This window comes from Ovis aries, chromosome 2 (genome assembly GCF_016772045.2).
Source record: "Ovis aries strain OAR_USU_Benz2616 breed Rambouillet chromosome 2, ARS-UI_Ramb_v3.0, whole genome shotgun sequence".
NCBI lineage: Eukaryota > Metazoa > Chordata > Mammalia > Artiodactyla > Bovidae > Ovis > Ovis aries.
In genome coordinates this window covers 10157872-10174967 of record NC_056055.1, presented here as the reverse complement: position 1 = coordinate 10174967, position 17096 = coordinate 10157872, and the positions used below count along the sequence as shown (strand labels likewise).

General features: G+C 55.0%; 1 protein-coding gene and 1 long non-coding RNA gene across 19 annotated transcripts in view; one reads left to right on the top strand and one right to left on the bottom strand.

The window, feature by feature from the left end:
• The window catches only part of RGS3 (regulator of G protein signaling 3), a 136387-nt gene that overhangs the window by 95849 nt on the left and 23442 nt on the right, over window positions 1-17096 (top strand). For 2 of the 17 annotated variants that reach the window (XM_042242862.2, XM_060408878.1), the window contains exons 1-2: window positions 6912-7206; window positions 15593-15679. The exons of 3 other annotated variants lie outside the window; for them this stretch is intronic. In XM_042242862.2, coding sequence (XP_042098796.1) covers window positions 15617-15679 — 63 coding nt within the window. In that variant the 5' untranslated portion in view covers window positions 6912-7206; window positions 15593-15616. Of the gene's footprint in view, window positions 1-2570; window positions 2624-6431; window positions 6822-6911; window positions 8025-14752; window positions 14852-15592; window positions 15680-17096 lie in introns of those variants that run through there. 12 more of the 17 variants (XM_042242860.1, XM_042242861.1, XM_042242866.1 and 9 more) reach the window with 12 other exon arrangements.
• On the bottom strand, window positions 11678-15296 carry LOC121818586 (uncharacterized). Of its 2 annotated transcripts, XR_006058559.2 has the most exons (3): window positions 15170-15296; window positions 13918-14094; window positions 11678-12937 (listed from the first exon to the last, which is right to left on the bottom strand). It is a non-coding gene; the product is annotated as an uncharacterized LOC121818586 (long non-coding RNA). The 2 variants fall into 2 exon arrangements; XR_009599112.1 differs by having other exon boundaries at window positions 11678-14094.

The window sequence follows — 17096 nt, the reverse complement described above, 5'->3', positions numbered from 1 at the left end:
AACAAGCAGCTCATGGACCAGTGCATTCTGCAGACTGCATGCTGGGTGGATCTGATCTCATTCAACCCCTGTACCCATTTTAGAGACAGGGAAATTGAGGCCCAAAGAGGGGCCTGACCTTGCCCCAGGTCTTGCATTAAACAGCAGCAAAGCCAGCATTTCAGGCCAGTCTTACAACTGCTGACCCTCTGTTTTGGTAATTTGGCTTTAGGCCTAACAGTCCAAGCAAGCGCTTAACTTGGGGGAGTCCAGGGATTAACGCCGTTTAGCAGCCAAGGTCCAGAGAAGGCGATGGCACCCCACTCCAATACTCTTGCCTGGAAAATCCCATGGACGGAGGAGCCTGGTGGGCTGCAGTCCATGGGGTCGCTAAGAGTCGGACACGACTGAACGACTTCTCTTTCACTTTTCACTTTCATGCATTGGAGAAGGAAATGGCAACCCACTCCAGGGTGCTTGCCTGGAGAATCCCAGGGATGCGGGAGCCTTGTGGGCTGCCGTCTATGGGGTCGCACAGAGTCGGACACGACTGAAGCGACTTAGCAGCAGCAGCAGCCAGGGTCACAGAGTTGGCCTCTAAGTCTGTGCCAAACACTTCCCAGGAACTCCAGTGGTCAAGATGGCCTGACCCTGGAGCTGGCGCAAGCCCAGTGGGTCGAGGATTCCTCCCCAAAGCCTGAAATCCCAGGCGGACGAGTGGCTGGTTGGACTGGAGCCAGGAAAGAAGATAGTGTAGCCACCCAAGGTCAGGCTGATGCCGCTGAGGTGACTTGTCACGCGTGCTGTGGGCTGGAGGCAGAAGCCGGCCGGCCGCAGTTCTAAGGACCAGCTCTGCTGGGAGACTTTGGACTCCTGGCTTTTGCTGCACGTGGGCTTCCCCCTCGCTGTGGTTGGGAGATGCAGTTCCCATGAACAAACTGGAGATTGACCTTGCTGCCTGATGCTTCTGAGGAAGAGCCCGACAGCAAGAGCAGAGACATTTGGGGAACACGAGTCAGGGCAGGACACACAGCTTAAGAGCGTACACCCTGGCGCCATGCTGCCATTTTTGCCATGCTTTTGCCATGTAACCTTTCTGCCTTTAGTTTTCCCATCTGTAGGTTGGGAATAATGATAGCTTGTTGCTCAATAAACGTTAGTGATTATCAGCTGTTAGTCGAACCAAGCCCCATGTTAGGCCTTCACCTATCTGACCCTCAACAGCTATTTTCGCATTTTACATTACTCTCTTCACCAACCCACTCCAAATCAGTTCTGTCCTTTGATAGATGATGAAAGTGAAAGTGAAAAAGTCACTCAGTCGTGTCTGACTCTTTGCGACCCCGTGGACTGTAGCCCACCAAACTCCTCCGTCCATGGGATTCTCCAGGCGATAGCAGTAATGATAATACGACAGTAGCGATAGCTCTTATTTATTGAGTGCCAGGCATTCACGAGCACTACCTCACTTGTTCTCCCACAGGGCCCACCGAGGCTGGCAGTAATAGCCCCATTTTACAGATTAGGAATCCGAGGCTCACAGACATTAAAGTGACTTGCCCAAGATGACTCACACTCAAATTTTGGGAGTTTGCAAAGTCTGTGCTCTTTATAAATACCACTGCTGGAACCTAATCCTTTAGGGAGGAACTTGTGGAGCCTGGGACTGACTTTGAAGGGGAGGAGTAGACCCAGGGGCCTACTGGACCCCCATCTCCAGCCTCTTTTTAGGGATGGAAGACTGAGACCCATAACAGGGAAGGGACCTGCCCTGGGTTCTGCAGACTACAGTCCAGAACTCCCTTTGGATTTGAACCTGAGGATGGATGCTTGCTCTGTCCTGCCCCAGCCCCCTACTTGCAGCGTGTGCCCCCAAGAATAAGGCAAGTGCCCCCAGAAAGAGCCAGGAGCATGCCCTTAGCAAGTGGTAGAAGCGTGTGTCCTCTGCCCTGGTGTTAGGGCCAGAGAGGCCAGAACACGGCAGAAGAGTTCCTGTTTGAAGTCTCAGCACCTAAGTCACCACCCACCCTCCGAGTCAGAGCCCAGGAGCAGGCTGCTTCTCTGTCTGTGCCTATAGTTCCAAGCACATGACAAGGATTCAGTAGTTACTGAAATAATCAGTAACTGTCTCTTGGCCCACTCTTCTGTGGGGATGGCCTTTGTGCATGGAGACTTGTAGATGCCCAAAGCAAGGCTCTGAGACCCAGTGAGTTAAAGGCCCAGAACTCCCTAAGTGGGTGAACAAATTCAGAGCTTGGACTGGAGGGGCGTTTACAGATATTCCACAGTTGCCCAGGGCAGCCCAGGGCCATCAGTCTCTTCTGTCCCAGGCTGGAGGAGGCCAGGGTTCTGTAGAAAGCGGGGCCTCTGTATGGGGGCCCTGGCTCCCACTACCCCCGTCACCCATGACACAGGCCTGGCCCCTTCATTGTCCGAGGAATGAAAAGCCTGAGCCTCTGCCGGTGGGGACTGGGGGTGGTCTTTGTCTGTCACCCGCTCTGAAATTCCTGGGGCCCCGCCTCCCTTGGCTTGGTGCCCTGTTTCTGCCGAGTGACATCACTCTCCTCCCCACCCTGGAATAAAATCCCAGTGGACTTTGCATCAGAAGCCAGGACGGGAAAGCTCATTAAATAGCCTTCGGCAGGTACCCTCTTATTTTTTGTGTTTTTTTTGAGGAAGGTATTGCCAAGGCCCCATTTCCCCCAGGTGGAGGCTGTGTGGGGAAGGAAGGTGGGTGGGTTTCCATCTGCCTGAGGCTCAGGACAGGGTCTTGCAAACACAGTTCCAGATGTCCCAGGCTTAACACAGTGAAGGCAGTGAGGGAAGACAGAGGGAGGGAGCCATGCTGTGGTCCGACTGCAGGGCCGCGGCTTGGCCAGGGCATATGGGCTGTATCCCGCTGCTGCTGCGCCTCCCAGGGGGCCTCCCTGGAGCCTGTGGGTGCCGCCCCTCTTAAAATGGGAGGTGCACATTCACTAGCTCCCTGCTAACCCTCCCTGGTCCTAGCCCTGGAAGCTGCTGCCAGCTTGTCTGAACAGTGAGATGTTTGCCTTTATGGTTGGGCTGTGTAGCCAGCAGGCTTCTCGGTACACAGCCGGAGGGCTCTGTTCCGGATTGGGTTCGATCCGTGGCTCTGTACCTACTGATGACCTTAAACAGGTTTAATCATCTCTTTGGCTCTGTTTACCTCTCTGTAAAATGGGGATGAGCTTCCTGGGTAGCTTAGTGGTAAAGAATCTGCCTGCCAATTCAGGAGACACAGGTTCCATTCCTGGTTCGGGAAGATCCCTTGGAGGAGGGCATGGCAACCCACTCTAGTATTCTTGCCTGGAGAATCCCCATGGACAGAGGAGCCTGGCGGGCTACAGTCCATGAGGTTGCAACAGAGTTGAATGTGACTAAACACCTAAACAACTAAATGGGGACACCAGACATCATAGCTAATAGGGTTATGGAGGTTTCGTGAGTCAGTAATCGGGAAGTGCTTTGCGCAGTGCTGACACAACCTAAGTGTCAAATAGGTGTTTGTTAAATAAAATATGGAGGTCAGTGAATGGGGCCCAGGCTCTGAGGGCCCAGGTGCTGACCCTGTGGGCCACCTGGATCTCAATGTTCCCTAGATCCTCCTGTCCTGAACAGCACCATCATTTATGTAGATCTGAGGGTTCCAGTAGTCATGTATGGATGTGAGAGTTGGACTATAAAGAAAGCTAAGCACAGAAGAATTGATGCTTTTGAACTGTGGTGTTGGAGAAGACTCTTGAGAGTCCCTTGGACTGCAAAGAGATCCAACCAGTCTGGAGATAAGTCCTGGGTGTTCATTGGAAGGACTGATGTTGAAGCTGAAACTCCAATACTTTGGCCACCTGGTGCGAAGAACTGACTCATTTGCAAAGACCCTGATGCTGGGAAAGATTGAAGGCAGGAGGAGAAGGGGATGACAGAGGATGAGATGGTTAGATGGCATCACTGACTCAATGGACATGGGTTTAGGTAGACTCCGGAAGTTGGTGATGGACAGGAAGGCCTGGCGTGCTGTGGCTCGTGGGGTCACAAAGAGTCGGACACGACTGAACGGCTGAATTGAACTGAGAGGCACTAGGATGCGACAGGAGAAGCGCTGGGCTGGGAGTTGGCGAGCTCTGGTCCTGGCCCTGTCACTCACTCGCTCTGTTTCCTTGGGAAAGTCACTTACCCTCTCTGAGCCTCAGCTTCACTGGCTGTAAAAAGGGAATAGGAATGAAAGATCTCCAGGGGTCCTTCTGGTTTAGGTGGCCTGACTGACAGTGACTGTGTCATTCTGCCCAGGCTGCACACAGTGAGGGGCCGTGTGCTCTGTGGGTCTGGACCTGTGAGGAGGCAGAGGGCAGTGGTCCCCTGGGCTCCTCAGGCACTAGGTGCTCTCCCAGGCCGGCCTGGCCTCCTCCTGGGCCTCAGAGCACTTTCCTGCTGTGCCCTTTCATCATCATCCTAGTGGTCCAGAGCACTGATGGATGCATCCTGGATCTGTTCCCAACTCAGAGCCCTGGGTTGGCAGGGCTGCTCTGACACAGTATCTGATGATGTGCTTGCTAGTCTGACTGTGCGCCGGATGTCCTCTGGCTTGGTGAGGACAGGGTCCTGGTCTGCCAGTTCTCCACCCCAGCCCCATGGCCCAGCACAGAGCCCGGCCTGTAGCTGGCGCTTGAAACTTTATGTTGATTGAGAAGTGAAGACTCAGCTGAACTCAGGGACTCCTCTCATCTCAAGGAAGACCCTATATTCAGGCTCTCCACACTGAGAAATCCTATCCCAAGCGCCAGAAATTCCCTCTTGGGAACTGTCAGTCACCCATTAGAACTGGCCATCTCCTAAGACTCACCTCCTTGGTTTTCCAGGACAGGAGTGGGCCCTGCTTCCCAGGAACCTGGCAAATGATAGTCTTTCAATCTGGAAGGTTCCTGGGGTCTGCAAGGACTGCCTTGGCTCAGCCCCCAGGGACAAGACGAAGTGTTCCTGGGGGAGTGTAAGTGCCCAGCTCAGGTGAGGGCTGTTTGGAGTTGACCCTAATAAAGGATGTTTTCTTATGTCAGCATGCATGAGTATGCTCTTAAAATGTGAGAGAGGCAGGATTAGAGAGTGGGAGACAGGGGCCGCGAGGCAGGCAGAGGCAGGCATTCAGGGGCACTGAGATTCACTTAGGGGGAGCAGGAGGCAGAGGGAGAGCGCTTCGGCCCAGGGTGGCCGAGGTGGAAAAGAGGACGGGGCTCCTGCTCTGTTTTCTGGGCTGACATCCAGGGAGCTGGCCGTGAGGCTGGTTAGCGTGCTCAGGTTGGAACTGGCTGTGGAACAGACATCCCTGACTGGAGCCTCAGGCACAGTCCATGGTGTGTTTGAGGACATTAGACAAGCGTCTGCAGCAGCTATAGCCTCACCATCAAATAGCTTTGCGCTGGCAAGGCAGCTTCCTGCAGTGGTTCCGAGTGGGCATCCTGGAGTTGGATCTGTGCTGTGCTTAAGCACTCAGTCCTGTCCGACTCTTTGTGAACCCCACAGACCATAGCCGGTCAGAATCCTCTGTCCATGGGATTCTCCAGGCAAGAATACTGGTGTGGGTAGCCATTCCCTTCGCCAGGGGATCTTCCTAACCCAGGGATTGAACCCATGTCTCTTATGTATCCTGCATTGGCAGGTGGGTTCTTACCACTAGCGCCACCTGGGAAGCTCCTGCAAATCTTACTGGTCTTCAAACAAGCTGGGGGCAGCTTCCACTACTATTCCCCACCTTGGGTCCTTTGTAAATAGGGTAATACTGGCACCTGCCTCATGAGGTGTCGACGAGGATTAAATGAATTAATGAAGGCCAGACTCTCAGAAGAGTCCCTGCCCCACAATCATTGAATCCTCTAATAACCCCACAAGTGGGCAGGTCAAAGGTTGTCAGTCCCATTTCACAGATGAGGAGACCCAGGCTCAGAGATGGGTATGGACTTGCTCAGTCATGTCTGGACAGCCAGGGCTGGAGCTGGAACCTGAACAGGGGACCCTCGCCTGCTGCCCCCCATCCTCCCACTCCCGTGGTCCCTCTGACAGGGACATCTCCTTCGCTTGTGATCCTTACTCTTGGGCTATTGTAACATGCCCCTTTCAGCCCCTGTACTGGGGCAGGGAGGAAGCCCCAAGGTCTCTGTCCACCTCTGATTGTCCAGACATGGCACACAAAAGTGCTAAATAAAAACATATGTGTTGGGCTGCGCTGATGGTTCGGTCGGGAGGTGACTGAAGCAGCCGCTCCCCCGCAGCAGGGGCCGTGGTGTTCTTAGAGTCAGTGCGTGTTGGCTGCTGGACCCTGGGTTAAACTGCAGCCGCCCACTGGGATGAGAGGCGGGTTGGGGTAGGGGTGGGGGTGTGCCTGGAAAGCCTCGGTGATTGGCTCCATCCTGCCCCTGCTGGGGGAGCCCAGAGCTGCGGCCAGTGGGTTGGGATGCCCCAGCTGGGGGAGCCTTCAGGATGTGTGTGGGGGTGCAGTCGGCTTGGGATCCTCAGTGCCTGGGATTGCCGCCGTGAGCAGTGGACACCTCTCTCTCTAGAGCAGCACTCCGGGGGTTTGACGGGGGCGGGGTGGGGGCAGCCCCAGTCCTGGGGACAGGCGCGGCTGGGGAGTCAGGGCTGGTCCTTGTGAGCCTGTCATCCAAGGAGCCGCTGGGCCCCTTGCCAGCTGAAGGACGGGGTGGCGGACTCTTCCTTAAGATATCCCGGACTCCTGCTTGGATGAAAGTGTGTTGGGAAATTACAGAGTTTTCTGTTTGATGGAAGAAAGAAATTCAGCTTCTCTCTAGAGTGGCGGCAACGGGCTGGACCGGGTGTGTGTTTGGGAAGAGCGCTGGAGGAGGAGGGGGAGGAAGAGGAGGAGGGCAGAGAGGAGGAGGAAGAGGAGGAGGGACGAGTGATGCAAGGGTTTTGAAAACGGCTACCTAGATGTACGAAGTGGAACCTGGTCATTTGGTTCTGCTTTTCCCAGCAGGTATCGCTCCCCTGGGGAACTTGGGTAAGTCCATAAATAGCTCTGCTGACACAAAGGAGCTCTGTCTGGGGAAGGCAGCTGCTTGACACGGCCGCCGGGAGCTGCCACAGTCACGGCCGCCCGCCCGCCTGCCCGCCTGCGGGAGGAGCCAGGCGGAGAGCCGGGCGGGCGGGCTGGCAGGAGCGGCAGCCAGGAGTCCCCGGGTCCCTGCTGGAGTGTGCTGGGTAGGTGCCTGGGTGCCAGGGTGCGTGTGTGGTGGGCTGGGGGCTCTTGTCCAGGCCACCCCGTGCCCCTGTTTCTATTGTTTCTTCCCCAGGGCAGCCATTGATAGGCATGTTGCAACCCAACCATGTTATGTTCTGCTCTGAGGCAGCTCTGTGTGTGTGTGTGTGTGTCTGTCTGTCTGTCTCAGCGGGTGGGGACCCTGCAGGGGTGGGGCGTGCTTGCACTCTGTGCTGCTACCACTTCTAGACTGGTCAGCCGGCTTTTCTTGCTGAGAGAAAGGAATGTTTGGTGACCAGAAGTCGGGACTCTGAGTGGGGAGGGAGCTCTCAGCCCGTGGTGCTGACCACCAACCAGGCACCAGGATGGCTGTTCTTGCCGAGTTCCATGAGGGGAAGGAGGTGGTGGTCTCGGGGGGCTGGTCTGGGAAGAGGGGTGCGGTGGCTGATCCCTGAGGCGTCTGCTGAAATGTCCACTGAAAGTCCAGGCAGAGATAGAGATGCTCTGCCTCCCGAGCCCCTTGGGGAAGGTCTCGCGCCTGCTCCCTTTGCTTCTCACTGAGACCTGTGAGGAAGGGTGTTAGGGACCGGCTCACCCTGCAGAGTTAGGTGCTGTGAGCAGGCAGAGGCTGATTCTGTTGTCAACGTGGAGAGAGCCCGCATCTCTGCTCTTGTCCTGAGGTGTCCGAGAAGAATCCTTCTGCCCTGAGAGCTCAGGGCCGAGGAGAGCCAGGTGCAGAGTGGAGGGGCTCAGTTCACACGGCAGGCCTCCGGCCAGACCAGGTTGGAGGATGTCTGCCTCCTGGAACAGCAAGGACCAGGTATGTGGGTGTCATCACCCCGACCCCAGCGATGACTCTCAGTCTGGAGTCTGCCACTCCTGGCTTGAGATGCCTAGCTACGTATGGAGCCACTAGGTCCCTCACCAAAAGCTCGCCACATCATGCTGCCAACCCTCAGGCCTCACAGCTGGGGCCATCAGACTCCCCTGTCCTCACGGCTGGACTGGGTCTGTCTCCTGGAAGGAGGGAGCCGCAGTGCCTGCCCCGCCAGTGCCCGTGGGATCCCAGCCAGGGCACTGCGGCCACAGTCAAAGTTTCCACCGGGGCCCCTTGAGTCCTCCACACCCAGCGAAGGGGCACCTCCCCTCTTCCCCAGCCCTAGCACGTTGCAAGGCTTAGCCCAGGGCGGGCCCTTTGGGGAGCCAAGTTCCACAGCAGGGCCCGCTCCTGGCCCAGCCTGGCATCTGCTGCACCCGGGGGTGGGGGGCTGGTGAAGATGGAGGCAGCTGAGGTGAGTGGCCCCCCTGTGGGGAATGTCAGCAGGGCTTTGAACCAGAGTTGGTCAAGGGGGCTTTTGATCATCAGTGTTAGTGAAACCACCCCACTTCCTTGCTTTCTTGCCTTTGCGCATGCTGTCCCTGCTGCCCGGAAAGCCCATCTCTTCTCTTCTCCTCTCTCCAGGTCTTAATCCTACCCAGCCTGCCCTAGCTAGAGCAAACACTGCAGTTGGCATATGTCCAGTGCTGGTGGTACCCACTGTGCTTGCTTCATGTCTTATGAACGTGGGGTTTGAACCTGATTCATCCTTTGGTCCTAAGGGTCCAGCCTGGGGCTCTGAGTGTGATAGAAAAGGGCTCAGGTGGGTTTCCTTGAGGACAGGCTCTGATGTCCAAGTCAGCTGTTCCTCTTCATCTCCCAGCTCTGCCTGGCAGACAGTGGGCACTACCAATGCGGGCTCCAGTGAGGAGCCCCTTTGGAGGGGCCCTCGTTTCTTCACATCGGGATGGCCAAGGGTTGGGGGATGGGATTTGATAGGCGATGAGGCAGGGAAAACATTGGCTTCAGCCTGGTTGAGCCCACAGGGAAAGCCCGCTCAGGGATCATGCTGGGCTGGGCTGGGCTAGGCTGGGTGGTGTGGTGTCCACACTATGGCCTGGGCCATGGAGGGTGGAAGGGACAAGCCCCAGCTGGTTTGAATGCAGTGCTTCTGGTCTTTCCCATAGACTACAGCAGCTTAGAGCTCAGATTGGGCTCCGCCGGGACGGTGCCAACCAGGGAGGTGGATCGGAGGGTTGAGGGGTGGTGTGTGGTTCTCAACCAGTGGTCTGCCTGGTTCCCCAAAAGACATACAGCTGAGGGAGTGCCCACGCTCCGCTAGGTTCCTGGGGACCCTGAGAGCCACTTCCGTTTTGTCTCCCAAGGCCCCAGAATAGCTGAGTGTATTTACTTTCTGGCCAGATGCGGGCCTGAGGCAGGCCAAGAAGGACTTGCCTGAGGTTCCATGCGACTCAGTGGCACAGCGGGGACAAGAACCCAGGTCTGCAGGTCCCCCACTCAGGTTTCTCTCCATCACACCAGCTGCATGACTCAGAGCACCTGGCTTTCATCTTGGTGCTCACTTTTGGGGGACCCCCTTAGTGACACATTCCTTTCCAGGACCCCCACATTACTGGCTTTTTCCTCTGGAAAAGCAGCATGTATGGTAAAGAAAGCCCTGGCCTGGCCAACAGGCTGGAGACCAAGGCGCAGTCTGGTCCCTGCAGCTGGATCATCTCAGGCCAATCTTTTTTCTCTGGCTCAATTTCCCCTTTGGAGCAACCAGGGACTGCACCAGGTATTGCCAGGCTCCTTCCTGCTATCCAGAGACTCTTCCATCCCCTGCACACCCTCTCCTCTTCCTGGGTCCTGAGAGTCATCAGTCAAGGCCAGGCTTGGGCTTCTTGGGGAAGTGGCCCCCAACCTGTTCCTCAGGCCCTTCTAATCAGAAGCCTTCTCCTTCAAGCTGGATCCCGGGCTGAGGCTGGGAGGTTTGTTGTTGTTTGTGGAGCCAGGCCGTATCCAAGATGTCACTGCTCAGGGAAAACCGTCATTCCTCCCAGGGATAAACAGGCTGCTTATGGCTTAGCCCGCCAAGCCTGGAGAGGCTGGAGCCGCTCACAGCAGGCCAGCCAGGCTCAGCCCCAGGAAGCCACCACCTTTGCCTGCACAACCAGCTGGGTGAGGGCAGGACTGGGGGAGAGGTGGGCTGGGGCCATGAGCTGCTTGAGAGATTGGAGCTTGCAGGCATGGAGGAGAGGGGAAGGGGTCCCAGGAGACTGTTCCTCTGGTGAGGGGCCTAGGTCACAGCTCCAGATGTGTGGAGAGCCACCAGGTGTGCCCTCTGCTCCAGAGGGCCCAGGCTTCTCCCCTCCCCCTCTACCGTGGGCTGGCCTCCCAGCACCTGGTATTGGGGCTCGGGCTGCTGCCGGAAAACTGTCAGCGGCTCCCAACTTAGGAAGGTGAGGGGGGTGGCGGTGAGTTATTTGGAACCAGGCGCACCCTCCCCCACGTAGCCCCAGCTCTCTATGGTATCCTTGGTTACCTCTTGGTGGGGTTGATGTTGCTAAGTCGTGTCCGACTCTTTGTGACCCTATAGACTGTAGCTAGCCCATCAGGCTCCTGCCTCCATGGAATTTTCCAGGCAAGATTATGGGAGTGGGTTGCCTCTTGGTGACTCAGATAACTCTGGGCAGGGTGGCAGAGGGTAGGGGGCAGGGGAGAGGCAGAGGAAGAGCTGGGCAGAGCCTCTGGGAACCAGGTGGCTGGAATAAAAGGCTGGAGACCACCACACAGGGGAACATGGAATGGAAGGTGGTGTGTCTATCCTGCTCCTCAGGTTAATGGTTTTAACTGTGTCCACGCAGAGCTCTGAAACCTCCACTACTCAGACCTCAATTCATGAAGTTCCCTGTTGATTCAAATAGCGGCTCTGTAATTACATTCTCTGCCCCCACCCTCCGTCCCTTCCTTCCGCGTGTATCAGATGCCTATGATGTACCATGCACTGGCCAAGGGCTGGAGGTACAGTTCCAGTCTTCAGTCTAGTGCCGGGAATGGGTATGTAATGGATGGTAACGAGACAGCTTCAGTGGGGAGGCCTGGGGAGGGGAAACCCCGGGGAAACTTCCAACCCAGCCCAGGAGCCCCAGCGAAGCTTCCTGCAGGAGGTGAGACTGAATCTGGAGGCACATCTGGATGTCCATCGAAGGAGCAGGTCTCCATCCCAGTGTGCCCACCCCTCCAGGGTGGAGCGATGATTTTTAACTCAGCCATAGGAATCACCTCTATGTCTGCAGCCACATGCTCCGGCTTATCTTAGGGAGGCTGTGTAATGTTGTGTGCAGGTACCTGGGCTCGGGACTCCCCACTCTGCAGTGGGGCAAGACCCAGAGCCTCTCGGTGCCTGCGTTTCCTTAGGCAAGGGCTCAGCCTCACGGGGGTATGAGATGATGTGTGTGGAGGGAGGGCTCCTGCACGCTGGCACTGAGTCATGGGAGCCATGGGGGTGCCCCTGGCACCTTCCTTTACCGGTGGCTGTTGTTGGATGAGATGCTGTGGAGTGAGGCGCTTGGCACGGGACCCGACACAGAGCAGGCAGTTGCTGAACAGAAGGTGGTATAGCAGCTTTTGGAGGGAGGACAGGGAGGCATCAGTTGGAAGGTGCCATCAGACCCTGGGATGAGGGCTTTTATTTGCTTTCTAAATAAAATTTAAGTTGCAACGTTAAATTACGTCTTTCGTTTCAAGGATGGAAGTATGTAGCTGATGAATTATCACAAAGTGAACAAACTCCCCAGGTCAAGAAACAGAACATTCTAGTACCCTGGAAACCTCCCCCACCCCCTAGCTGCCGCCCACCTCAGTCACTACCACCCCAAAGAGTGCTCCTGTCCTGACTCCTCTCATTGAGTGGTTGGTGTTGCCTGTTTTGAATTTTGTATCCGGGGGATCCTTGAGTGTGTGTTCTTTCATGCCGACTTCTTTGGAGCAGCATTTTGATGGTGAAGTTTGTCAGTGTTGTTGGACGTGGTCTTATTTTGCTCAGCCCCATTGCTGTGTGGAATTCCGTTGTGTGACTGTATCTGTCCTATCACTGACAGACATTTGGGTTGTTGCCAGTTGACGGTCGTCATGAACGGTACTGTTAAGGATATTCTCGTGCATGTCTTTTGGTGCACTATAATATACTTTTCTGTTGGGCAAATACCTAAGGTTTGCAATTGCTGAGTCATAAAGTTATATGTAATTAGCTTTAGTAGATTCCATTGTATAATCTTCTGAAGTGTGACACCAGTACACCCTCTTCAAACAAACTTAGAACACCTGTTGCTACCCGTCCTTACCAACAGATTTGACAATAGCTATTGTGACGTCTAATTGTGGCTTTTATTTGCATCTCCTTGGTGACGAGTGAGGTTTAGCACCCTTTCATATGTTGATTGTCCATTTGGATAATCTTTTTGGAAAGTTCCTGTTCAAATCTTTCCTCCAGTTTTCTGTTGGATCCTCCGTCTTTTTCCTTATTAATTTAAAGGAGCTTAAAAAATATTCTGGATATGTGTTCACTGTTGGACGTGCACATTACAAATATCTCCTCCCACTCAGTGGCTTGCCTTTTCACTCTTTTCAGGGTGTCTTCCGAAGAATAGAAGTTTTTCATTTTAGTGGTCCAACCTGTCAATCTTTGTCTCTATGGAAAATATTTATTGAATCCTGTTTCTTTGCCTGTTACAAGGTTTTGGATATATTTTCCAATGTTATCTTCTGGATGTTTTATGTTTCATATTTAGCTTTAAAATCCACTCGAAATAGATTCTTAGATAGGGTGGAGACCGAGGTCCAGACTCATTTTCTCTGGGTGGATATCCAGTTTATTCAAAAGATCATCCTTTCTCACTGTCGGTCACCATCACCTTTGTCAGAAATCAAGGGCAATGCATATGTGGGTAAGCTATTTTAAAAGATAAGTAGGAGTTTTCAGATGGAGAGAGGAGGGGAGAAAGTGCAGTGAGCACAGGTTTAGAGATGCCTGAGAGGAGCCGGTGTTTGGGGAACTACCAATAGTTCAGCCCGGCTGGAGGGGAGAGGGGAGGTGGGTTGGCAGGGACAGAACACGCAGGAGAGGGAGCTGGGACTGTCCCAGAGGGAAGGGGATGGGTAAGCAACAGGCGGAGTGTACTCAGGAGCCCCAGGAAAGGGGGGTGAGTTTGGAGCAGCCAGTCAACCCAGACAAACCCAGCCTTGACATCAGCCCCAGCAGAGACACAGGGTGTCTGCTTTGGGGAGGCAGTGGTGGAGGTAGCAGGTGGAGGTGCCCGGGGCCTTGGAGAGTGACTTTTGACTGCAGGTTTGCGGCTGAGTCCCACAGCCAGATAAACCTTCAAGTGTTCTCCCCCATCCCTACCCCAGTCCCCCAACCTGATGCCCCCAGCACTGCAGGCACTGAATGAGGAGTATTTTAGGGACTGGAACAGACAGACAAGGGTGAGGATGGGTCTCTGGAAAGGGGGCGTTTTCTACTCTTCCAGCCCTAGCTGCACCCACCAGGATCCTGGCCTCGCCTTGGGCCCTGAGAACAGACCCTCCCAGGCTGGCTGAGATTCAGAGCTGGACAGATCCCCTCTGGGAGAGGGTGGCTTGGAGAGGGGAGTCACTTGACCTGGGGCCATGCAGTGAGCCGGACTGACCTAGCCAAAGGGAAGCTGAGCGCAGGCTCGGCTACCCCCAGCCTCCAAGGCCTTTCAGATAGGCCTCAATCTTCTGCCCTGAAGTGTACAGATAATAACGCCCCCACCGTAGGGCTGCGTCAGAATATGTCAAGTGCGTGCTCCTGGGGTGGAATGCAGGGGAGGGGACAGGTGATGATGATGATGAAAGAAGGAGATATGATTACCTCTTTGCAATTGCAAGTGTATACTGAGCATGTGCTGGGCTTCCCAGGCAGCGCTAGTGGTAAAGGACCCGCCTGCCAGTGCAGGAGACGTAAGAGATGTGGGTTTGATCCCTGGGCCAGGAAAATCCCCTGGAGGAAGGCATGGCAAACCATTCCAGTATTCTTGCCTGGAGAATCCTGTGGACAGAGGAGTCAGGTAGACTACAGTCCATAGGGTCTCAAAGAGTTGGATGCGACTGAAGTGACTTAGCACGCACACATTGAGCGCCTACCGCGTACCAGGGGCCCTTCTGTCTGGGTGGTCTCCCAACAGTACCGTGGTGTAGGTACTTGCTACCTCTGTCACCATTTCACAGATGAGAAAATTGAGCCTTGAAGCGGTTAAGCAGCCTACCCCAGGGCACTGAGCTAGGAGGTGGCTGGGCTGGGATAGGAGCCTGGATTTGCCTGTCTCCAGACCCCTGGTCTTCACCAGCAGTAGGCTTTTCTCCTCCACCCCTGGCTCTGAAAGTGCTCCCCGATTCTCCAAGCTGTTGCTTGGAGTTAAGCCTGAGATTTGGGGGTTGGTCTCTGGTGCCTGCCGTGAGGGAGAATTGAGCAGCAAGAGGAAGGTGCTGGCCATGGGCTGAGCAGGGCTATGCCCCAGGTCCTGCCTCCTGCCCACTAGCATCCCTGGGAGGGAGGCATCACTGACTCAGCCACACGATTAAGAAGCGGGATTCAACCTGCCCTGCCTGAGTCCAGATCCTTGTCTCCTGACCACAGTGCCATTTGTGTCCTCTGGGCTCCCCCTGGCTTGGCAGAGCTTCCTTGTTTGCTCAACCTAGTGTACAACATCACAGAGGAACCACACGCTTCTGACTCTTCCCACACATCAAGGGGTCCCTGGGAGGGAGGTGGTTTGGCGATTCTGTACCAGCCCTCTGCCCACCGGGTGAGTCAGACACCCTCCCCTCAATCTCCACTAACTTGGGGGTAAGAACTGGGATCAGGCGTCTGGAATTGCTCAGCACTGCCTGGCCGGGCCCAGGTCGGGAGCTTGGTAAGGTCTTCTGAAGACAGAGAGGCGCGTAGAGAGGAAGAGGGAGTGAAGGGGGCAGGAAAGGAGGTCAGGGGGCCACAGAAAGAGCAGCTTAGAGCCAGGCAGACCATTCTGACTCCTCTACTTACTCAGTTTTTGAACTTGCATAAGTTTTACAAGTTATCTGAGTCCTGGATCCCTTATTTGCAGAATGGGGCCAGTGATACTGACCTCATAATGCGGCTGGACATGAGGCGGTGTATAGCAGCTGTCACAGTGCTGGCGGTCTAGTAGAGGCTCACTGAATGGTCTCGCCCTTCCCATCTCCAGTCCTCTTTTTCCATTGCTTTCTGCTTTCACCATCTCTAGCTCCACCTTCCCTATCTTTACAACACCGAGTAAACATTGCTTTCAGGATAAAGTCCGAATTCTTTAACATAACCGTGCTTCTGCTCCACAGAACCACCTGTGCTTCCTCAAATATTCCATGTTGTCTCTGGCTTTGGCCTGGGTACCCTCTCCTATCCTCTTCCCCACCTCCTCCAAGACCCACCCCAGTCTTTCCTGCTGCCTCTGTGCGTCCATAACCCCCTGAGATGATGGTAGGTGGATGGGAGATTGACATGGGCCTTTACCTGGTGCTCTCACCCATAGACCCCAGCGCCTTCAGGGAGAGACATGTGTCTTACCACCGTTGGACTCCAGCGCCCCGCACAGGCCCTGGCACGTGGCTGGCGCTGGGTAGGTATTTGCTGAGTAACTCTGGGGGTGAGGGTGGGGGTGAGGTGGGTGAGCCTGGGACACAGTCCTGATGAGCCGAAGCAGAGCCTGCCCAGGGCCACGCGAGCAGTGCAGGCCAGGCCTTGGCAGGAGAGCAGAGAATCCTCTAGCGAGGGCATCCCAGGGAGCCTTTAACTGGGCTGCACGGGATGGGCAGGAAGTGGACTTGAGGAGGACAGGATAATAAGGAAATGAGAAAGCGCAGGTGCACACACCCGGATCAGGGAGAGAAGGAAGGTGCCCGGGGGTAAGGGAGTGGTGGTGGAGCCCACAGGAGAACCGGTTTCTGAGCAGAGAGACCCAGGGTGGGGCCAGAGAGGCCCACAGGGCCACGCTCACGTTCTGGCGGAGGCATCAGTTACCACGGGGTCAGGAAGACGCTGGGGAACTTTGCTGTCGACACACATGGCTTTCAGTTGAGAAGAGGGCTGGAACTAGAAGGGGTCTTTGGGGCTGCAGGGCTGGGGGGAAGACTGCCCAGTGAGAAACTGGGCATCCAGAGGGGAGCGAGCATCTCTGCATCTCTGGCTCCACAGGGCAGGCCTGAGGGCATGTTCTTCTGACTCAGCCAGGTGGCAGCGCCAAGAGGAGGGACGGTTTCTAAAAGGGGTCCCCTCTCTTCTCAGTCCTCAGGGCTTCTTCTTCCCTGTGTGTTGGCTTTGTCTTAAGAGGTTCTGAAGGAGGTGAGCTACTGCTCTGCCGTGCCTCAGTATTGCTTTCAGTAAAATGGGTATGTTCCCCGCTATTGTGTGTTGTCTGCCTTCCTGAGCCCCTGACAGATCCATGACTTGTGGTATGATTCTTCAAGGGCAGAGAATTTTCAGTGTGTTGTCAAATTCCTTCTTCCACTCTCTCCTCCTGCATTTGGTCCTCTGTTCATAGGGAGCGTGAACGGGCTAGCTGACTCCAGTGGGCTTGATGGCTACCCACTGTGGGCCAGGGGCTGCTGCTTCTTTATGGGCTTCCTTACAGAGGGAACACCATGTATTTGAATTGGTACCATACCAGGTTCTGATCTGGATTCCAGCCCTGATTCTGTTGTGTGACCTTGGGCGTATTGCCTCCCTTCCCTGAGCTTCAGTCACCTTGTCTGTTAATGGAGGCAACTCCCCAGAATTCTGGGGGGGGGAGTTGAAAGTCGAAAAAAGTCAAGATGCCTGGGCCCTCTTGTTGGGCCTCCTATCCAGTAGGTCTGGGATTGGATCCAGTTACAGATATTCTTAAAATGCACCCCAGATGATTCTAAAGTATGTCTCTTTATTGAGAACTGATAGGCTGGATCTGTACTTTGCAGACTTTAATATGCAAATGAATCACCTGGGATCTTTAAATGTGGATTCTAATCTCGTTAAGGCCTAAGATTCTGTATTTTGTAATA